The following is an 8,218-nucleotide window of genomic DNA, read 5'->3' on the forward strand; positions in this document are numbered from 1 at the left end:
AACATTCTATAATTTGATTAAGTCCAAGTTTATCAAAGAAATCAAGGTCTAATTAGTTTTGTATATATGAGACTAAGGTCCAAAGTGAGGAGCTATGTTAAAAAATGGCTTGTAGAGATGAAGCATGGAGAAAGAAGACATGGCTCTACATCATCTGCAAGCAATAAGTTTACATATCTCTCTCCTCTCCTTTGTGGTAAGATCTTTGTCTCAGGAAGGTCTCTTTGTATGCGTGGGTATTAGCCCATCAGGGGTAGTTCGATCCTAGAAGGAGTCAAAGGCATTCAACCATGAGCTTCTCTCATGGATAATTGCCAAGCCCTCAAGAAGGGATTGAGGGGTGGTTCACCCCCTAGAGTTGATTTTTGAAGCCCGTCATGGGCATTTTCTAGAGTTTTGCACTTGTTGTTCTCTTGTGTGACACCAAATAGGTGCAAAACAAGGTTCTCTTGCCCATCATGGGAGCCTCAAAAAAGCTTGCTTTCTCTCATAATATTGGCTCAAATGAGTATTGTGAATATAAGAGAGCTTATGAGAGAGCATAATGCGAACCCATTCCTTCCATGTATAGAGAAAAGGATATTTTCGTAGCAATGGTTATTGAAGGATAGAAAAAAACATTATTCAACTAGGAAAAATACAAGGCTTTGTGCAGTCATGCGGGGGCGTGGAGGGTAGCTCGCCGGAAGGAGCAAATCATGGATTGCGTAGATCTGATGCCCACAAGCTGAACCAGCTCTCTTTACCATGCCCACAAGTTGCGTAGATGCATTTACCATGCCCACAAATTGCATAGATGGACCAGTTTCTTTACCATGCCCACAAGCTGAACCAGTGTTGCGTAGATGCTTTTGGGGGGAAAACCACTTTATAGAGTCTATGCCCCCCTAGAGACCATGCTCTGACATTAGGGTGCTTGTCATCTTATGAGTGGCAAGAAAGAAACCTTTATGGGTCTTGTGATTCCCAACACACCATTCGCGTAAGGTTCTTCACATCAACAAAAAGAATGATGTGGTAGCTTCTGTACTGCTACATGTGCCATGGCTATGTATGATGGTGAGATGGACTTTTATCCAAGTTATTGCTTCATTCAAGTTGGCAACTGTATATGGAGTCTTTAGCCATGGATACATACAAGACCCTACCAACACATCCAATGTAGATGCATGTATGTGGAAGAGACTAATCACAAAAAGAAAACTAGGCCTCGCTTTACCTATTGTATATGTGAATTTGACTCACTACAAAATCAAAGCCACAAAGCTTTCTCCGGTTATTTTGTATCTTATTATTATTTTGTATCAATGAATAGACAGCTTGAGATCAATCCTTACCAATCATGTGCTATGCTCGGAGTCTTGAATGTAAATGGTATGTCACTATCTTAAAACCTTTTACGTGAGATATCATTATATAACTATATAACTATGTCACTACCATGTGTTGCGTAGATGCATTTGGGGGTAGTTTGCCGGCGAACTACCCCCTAGAGACTATGCCCCCTAAAGACCATGCTCTGACATTAGGGTGCTTCAACTCATACTAGCTAAAAGTTGGGACAATAGTTGATGTTTAAGAGACAGATATGGCTCAACTTTCACAATGTGAGAGATGTACTAGTCTAGTTGGGCTGTTTGAATGGGTAGGCATTATTTCTATCTCTAAACTTTGGGTGTATTTGATGAGCATCTTCTTTTAGTAGAGAATTCGACCATGTGCCTTTTTGCTTGTGTATTCTTTGCAGGTTGAGATGCTAAAGAAGAGAAAAGCAACAACATCAAGGCCTGCCGGTCCTAAAAATAAGACAGGGTCTAACATTGGATCATCATCTGGGACATGTCAAGAACAAACTATGAGCACTAAGGGAAGTAGAATGTTGAAAAAACCCTTGCATTGATATCGGTTAATCCTATTGATTCTTTGCTAATCAATGAAGTAGAAAAGGAAACATATGTAATTCCTAAAGTGGTTGTGAACAACAAACAAATTATTTTTTGCAGAGTGTCACTATCAACCCCCTTTGGTGCCATTATGCAGATGTATTATAAATCCACGTGTAAGGGATCTTCGCCATGATTTGTCAAAATTGAAAAGAGTTTTTGCACATGAGGGTTACAAGCCATATAAAGGGGTGTTCATTCTTTCTCAAGTATTACCTGATGGTAGTTCAAAGGATGTTAGAGATGACATTGTGAAGTCATGGGACAAGCATTGACAAGACATCAATGTAGAATTTGAGGAGGAGTTAAAAATTTGTCAATAGTGGTCTATTCTTCAAGGTAAAATGTTCTACATGTGGGAAGGTAATCATAGAAGTACATCATGGATGAAGTGTATAGAAGAAAAGTTCAAGAATAATAGAGCTAAACATCCTCATGTTCGAGTGGAATTTATCATACCTAGTAAAGAGGAAGAGTTGGTTTTGATGGCATCTCTTCACCGCTTGAACATATAAGTTTTTGGCCTCATGCAAATGTTTTGAGCTTGTGTAGACCTTTTTGTGGCATTTTTCTAATAATTGTCCCTCTTATGTGGTAATGCTTCCTCTATGGGCTTTGTCTTTCGGTTTTGGTTTTTGCAGCATGAATGAAGAGGCCATTGTGAACCATAAATTTAAAGGATTACCTCTATCACACTATGATTGTTTGCTCATGTGATGAGGGGAACCTCATGGATAACTTTAGTGAACAAGAAAAGAAGCAGGTTGAGACACAAAGAGAGAATGAGGCAAAACTTGGAAAGAAAGTTTGGTATCCATTGACACAAGCTATTCTTGGAAAGTTAGTCTTTGCGATAAGTTGGTTTAAGTAGATTGATATTTCTTCTCACATAAATGGTGAAATGGATTCTCGTTGGCATATTGGGTATGTGCATAGAGTGAAGAGCTTTCAATGGGCTAGGGTAGCCCAAAGCTTGACCGAACCCAAGGAAACTCCGAATATGGGCCATGGGTTTGTACAAATAGGCTTTGGGTGTGCTAAGATCTAAATGGGATGTTGATCTTGATGATGTTCTCAAGAAAATACCTCAAGGACTTCCAAAGGAAGAATATGTTGGGACAAGTTGTTAAAGCAAAGAAGACACACACAAGGTCTTACACCCGAAAGATGACAAGGGTATGTGGATTGGGTTTCCTATTGAGATCTTGTTATGATTTAATAAGTCAAAATCAAAAGGTATGCTTAAGGTTATCAAGCTTTGATTTAATTGATTATATTGGACATATTTTGGATGCAGCTCTTATCTATGGTGAACCCTTCAAATGTGTATGACTAGTTTGAGGTGCTTTAGGGTCTACCATTTGAAAGTGGGGTTTTTTTTTGTGAGATTTTTTTAGCGAGCCCTTTTTGGGAATCGAGCGAGCGGATTCCAAAAAGATACCCCCCCTCTCCGAAGAGAGAGAGGGGTGAAGCAAGTTGGAGAGCACAACATGATATAATTATTTGAGAGGGAGAGGGCGATAGTGAGCTAGAGGGAGAGGGAGAGTGAAAACCATCATCTTTACTACTATGGGCCTTGCTTGCTCTCCGGGGTGTAGGCACAAAGTAAGCGAACGGTGTTCGTACCCTTTCGCACCTCCTCTAGCAAGACACACTTAGACTATTCATTAATAAAACCATGGACTTGCCAAATTGCAATTAAGCCCTCCACTTTGTCCTTAACTTGAGAAATAACATCATCATTTCCAATAAGTGGAAAGGATGTGAGACCTTTCCATACTTGTGCACCATCTATGGTCTTCTACTTGACCTCCACATTGGTGGCCTCCCTCTCGATATGTGCAGCAACAACTTCAATGCTAACATTTGATGAGGCCATCACAAACAAAACGAAGGGTTTAGGGTGCTATACTCTACTAAAAAGGCTTGGTGCAATGGTGTATAACAAAGTGCTTTGGAGCTTACCTCTATATTTATAGCAGTGGGAGAGGTGCACTCTTCCTTTTTCAACATTCAAAATAAAAAACTATATTTATCTTTTTTAATGTTAATAATAAAGGTATCTTTCCTTGAATTTTGGCACCACAATAAAAAATGCATCTTTTGAACTTGTTTGGGAAAGAGCGCGTATGTATTTGAAGGAGATAGACATTGCACGATAGAATCCTCTATAGTCTAGTGCTTCATCATGGCCACTTGGTGTTCCAATTGGATCCCCAATATCGACATGTCATACCACATATATCCCCCGTAGGTTCTTTTGCAGTTCCCTCATGGGCACCATGGCCTGATCTTGCAAGGCCACTTTTTCCACATACACTTGCAAGAACTAGTAGAGCTTCCTACCCCATACCACCTTCTTTCTTCCACTGGCACGTGGTGCGACATCTGTACAAATGTATTTCAGTAGCTTATAATGCCCGAAATATATTGGTTTTAGACATTATTGTTGTTCACTCAAATTATGTAATGCATAGCAATGCAATACATGATGGTAATGAAGCCAAAACAGGACTCAAGAAAAAGATCCGACCTCAACTCGTGTGGACCTAAGGTGGGAGGAAAAACAAAGAAAAGGTGGGAGGCTATGATGATGGAGTTGGCCATCTCTTTACACTTTAGGGGAGATGAACTCAAGGATAGGTGATTGCAATGCATAGCAATGCAATACATGATGGTAATGAAGCCAAAACGGGACTCAAGAAAAAGATTCGACCTCAACTCGTGTGGACCTAAGGTGGGAGGAAAAACAAAGAAAAGGTGGGAGGCTATGATGATGGAGTTGGCCATCTCTTTACACTCTAGGGGAGATGAACTCAAGGATAGGTGATTGCAATGCATAGCAATGCAATACATGATGGTAATGAAGCCAAAGAGGCTATATGGATTGAGATAGAGCAGCTTATATCCTTAAAAGGAGGTTAAGGCATGGAGATAGAGCAGCTTATGCCCTCAAGCAAGATGGAAATGGAGCTGACGGTCAAACTTTTTTGGTTGAAAACTTCTTAAGGAGAACTGAAGGATAGGTGATTACAATGCATAGCAATGGAGCCAAATACATTCCGGCACTGAAGTCAAAGAGGAGAACTCAAGGATAGGTGACTGCAATGGAGCCAAATACATGATGGCAATGAAGTCAAAGAGGCTATAGGGATCGAGATGATAAAGCAACTTATATCCTCAACAAAAGGAGGTTAAGGGGTGGAGATAGAGCGGCTTATGCCCTCACGCAAGATGGAATCAGAGCCAAAGGTCAACCGTTTTTGGTTGGAGACTTCTTAAGGACATGTTGATTTAGCCATCATCAGAAAGGCCCTACCAAGTGGCAAGGATAAAAACCTTAGAAAGTAAAACATTGAGTAGAAACATCAGAGATGCAAGATTTGAATCCTTACCACACTGAGGAAAGGCCCCAAAGGGTGTGCGGATTGAAACCAACACATGTGGGGCGATGTTATTAATTTTGGAACTAGCACGCACGGATGTCCTCCCTTTTTAGGAAACTTGGGCCCTTCCAAGGTATATCGATGGCCTTGGTGGCAAATTCATCTCCAAGCAGTGGGAAAACACAACACGAGATAAATTTGTTATATGTGAGTGCCGGAAGGTGCATTCCCGTCCGCCCAACTGCTTAATGTGAACACCCGTTGATTTGCGATCCACCGCATTAGGGTTTATCATCCACTCTTTCTTGTTCTGTTTCTATTGTGACCAGCAGATTTGCAAGGATCGTGTCTGTGCTGGGGATTAAGTCGAGAGCCTCAAGAAATGGTGTGTTTTCTCGACTCTGCTCTGTCTATAACACACACACACGCACGCACGCACGCACGCACACTCTGCGCGTCGTCTATTCAAAGAACTTCATCTTTTTGACGGTTCTGGCCATGCCTCTGTAGAGTGCGCTCGGTTCTGCTTCAGAATGGCTGTGGATCTGTCTTAGAGAAGACTTGCCGCTTCAGAATGGCTGTGTAGTTTTTAAGGCTTGTCTACGATCCTTAAGATCGCGGGGTCATGGCAATACTACCGCAAAAAACGGCGTTGCTTCTTTTTAGGGTTTTGGCGTTTTTAGCGAAGAGGAAGTAATTTGATATCTGGTAGAGAGTTCTCTCCATATTTTTTCGGAATTGGCTGCTGAGGGTTTGATGTGCTGAGGGCCTGATGTGCTTAGGGTTTGATTTGCATAAGGTTTAAGATTTTGCATGTATTCATCATTTCACTTCATCTTTCAGGGTTTGGCACCCTGCCATATTGCCGTATTATGCTCTGTTTGCAATCCATTTGAGAGAGTCTTGTTTCGGTCTTGTACATCCACATGCAAGTCTTGGGACACTTAGCCTTTGATACCAATTGAAAGCTTCCGTTTCAATACCCCCCATTGCCAGCGGGGTCGATCATGTCTGATGATTGGAAATCTGTTTTAGGACATCACTTAATGAATGAAGCCATTTTCATGCATCCTGCTTGCATAAGAGAGGGCCTTAAATCCGTGTAGTTGAGTTGGAGAGAGGGCCGGAGTGCTCGGATGGAGCTGTGGGGTTTGGCATCTATCTAATTGCTACTCAGTGTTTTTTTCTCACTTTTCTTAAATTGAACTTTGGTTTGATATCTTTGGCAGGACACGCCTGTGAAGCTCGCAATAGTGGTGAAAGTCATAGGGCGGACTGGATCAAGAGGACAAGTGACTCAAGTTAGGGTCAAGTTTCTTGATGATCAAAACCGCCTTATTATGAGGAATGTGAAAGGTCCAGTCCGAGAAGGTATGCCTTTGTTCTGCTTAAGCTTACTGGATGAGCTAAGAGTATTGATTTTTTCTCATTTATATTGATGAATCTTCCCAGGTGATATCCTTACATTGCTTGAGTCAGAGAGGGAGGCCAGGAGACTTAGATGAGTTCTTTATCTGCTGAAGTGACTTGCATACCAAGTTTTGTGTGGTAATTATGTGAGTGCAGAAGTTGAAAAGCCATGAGGGAGAATGGATGGATATTCCATACATTGTGGGGTTGAATTGTAGTATCACTCTACTTAGCTCATCAAATTATTTGATAAATGTGTTGATATCATGAGGCTGGCTTGTAGTCTAGTGGTTGACTTGTAGTGTCAAGCTAATGACTTGTTGAGATTATGCGAATCGTAGTTTTTTGCCATTGTCGAGTTTTTCCTCAGCAAAAAGTAACTTAAGTTCTAAGCTTTAACATTTTCAATTGGAAGGAGTAATTTGTAGGTTCTGTGGACTACTATGTGGTGGAAGTTCATGGTTTGCCCTTTACGGTAGGCTTCTTAATAGCTTGGGTTTTTGGGATCTATCTTCTTAATCGCTTGGGTTTTTGGGTTCTAGTTGGGTTTTCAGCGGTCTCTTTGATACGTTAAGGTCTGATGTTCCCTTCTTGTGCTCAATTCTCATAGGGTATGGATTGATTAAATGCGAATGTCTCTGAGTGCATGCAAGAATAATACAATTTCTAACTTATCCCTAGAGGTAGACTGTCTAGAGGTGTCCATTTTGTTTACAATGAGCTTTATTGAATCTTGGTCCGATCAAGTCCTTTAAAGCAGCAAGAGGTACTATTTTGGGGTTGGGTTGTGGTGAAGAGGACTGCATTCGTATTATAGAACATGATATTTAAAGTCATATAATGGTTTGAAGGCTGGAGAGGTGTTGAAGGTGGACTTGAACACTTGGATGAAGGTATATTTGTGTGATAGCTCCCTTGTAGGTGGTTAGCATGTGCATGTGAGCATAACCAAAAGTTGGCAATGTGGATGAATCATCCCCTTTTAGGGTAAGTCCAACACCTTAACCACTCTGCTACTATGTCCATGTTTAAGGAGGTTTTTTAACTACTTTATAATAGTATACACTTACTGACATGTTGTCTAGTAATGGCACTAAAATAGAGCAGTCACTGACCTATCAGGACATTCAAAACTGTTTCAAGCTTTGTCTAAGAAAATGATTTCTCTGCAAAAGAGAAGGACTGAATTGTTGACGCTCTGACATCCTCTTGTAAAGTTGTCTTTTCATTTTCTCAATATTGCGTGTAAGAGTACCTCTTCTAAATGGAAGCTTGGTTAGGGGAGGCACATGGACTAGAGAGGTTTTACCATGCCCTTAAGTTTTCATAGAAGAGAAAATGTAGTTACATGCTTGGCACACTTACAAACGTTCTGGTGGCAGATGTTACATGCGTGCAATGATACACATACGTGTGATTGGCTTCAAGGATCACATCCTTATGGGATCATAGATGGAGGTGATTCTTTATCTTCATGAT

General features: G+C 40.9%; 1 protein-coding gene across 1 annotated transcript; it reads left to right on the forward strand.

Moving 5' to 3' along the window:
- Positions 1 to 5,573: 5,573 nt before the first annotated feature.
- LOC147619291 (small ribosomal subunit protein eS28) lies at positions 5,574 to 7,090 on the forward strand. The gene is made up of 3 exons (XM_086772941.1): positions 5,574 to 5,714; positions 6,559 to 6,700; positions 6,782 to 7,090. Exons 1-3 carry the CDS (start codon positions 5,712 to 5,714, stop codon positions 6,832 to 6,834), a joined length of 198 nt encoding a protein of 65 aa, XP_086629067.1. The 5' UTR covers positions 5,574 to 5,711; the 3' UTR covers positions 6,835 to 7,090.
- The last annotated feature ends 1,128 nt before the right edge of the window (positions 7,091 to 8,218 follow it).

Source organism: Cibotium barometz, chromosome 33 (assembly GCF_041138505.1).
Source record: "Cibotium barometz isolate CiBa-2024 chromosome 33, ASM4113850v1, whole genome shotgun sequence".
Classification (NCBI taxonomy): Eukaryota; Viridiplantae; Streptophyta; class Polypodiopsida; order Cyatheales; family Cibotiaceae; genus Cibotium; species Cibotium barometz.

Excerpts from the sequence above, each read along its gene's own strand:
- LOC147619291 (XM_086772941.1), top strand. Across the intron at positions 6,701-6,781 it reads GAAAGGTCCAGTCCGAGAAG|GTGATATCCTTACATTGCTT; the intron begins GTATGCCTTTGT and ends GAATCTTCCCAG.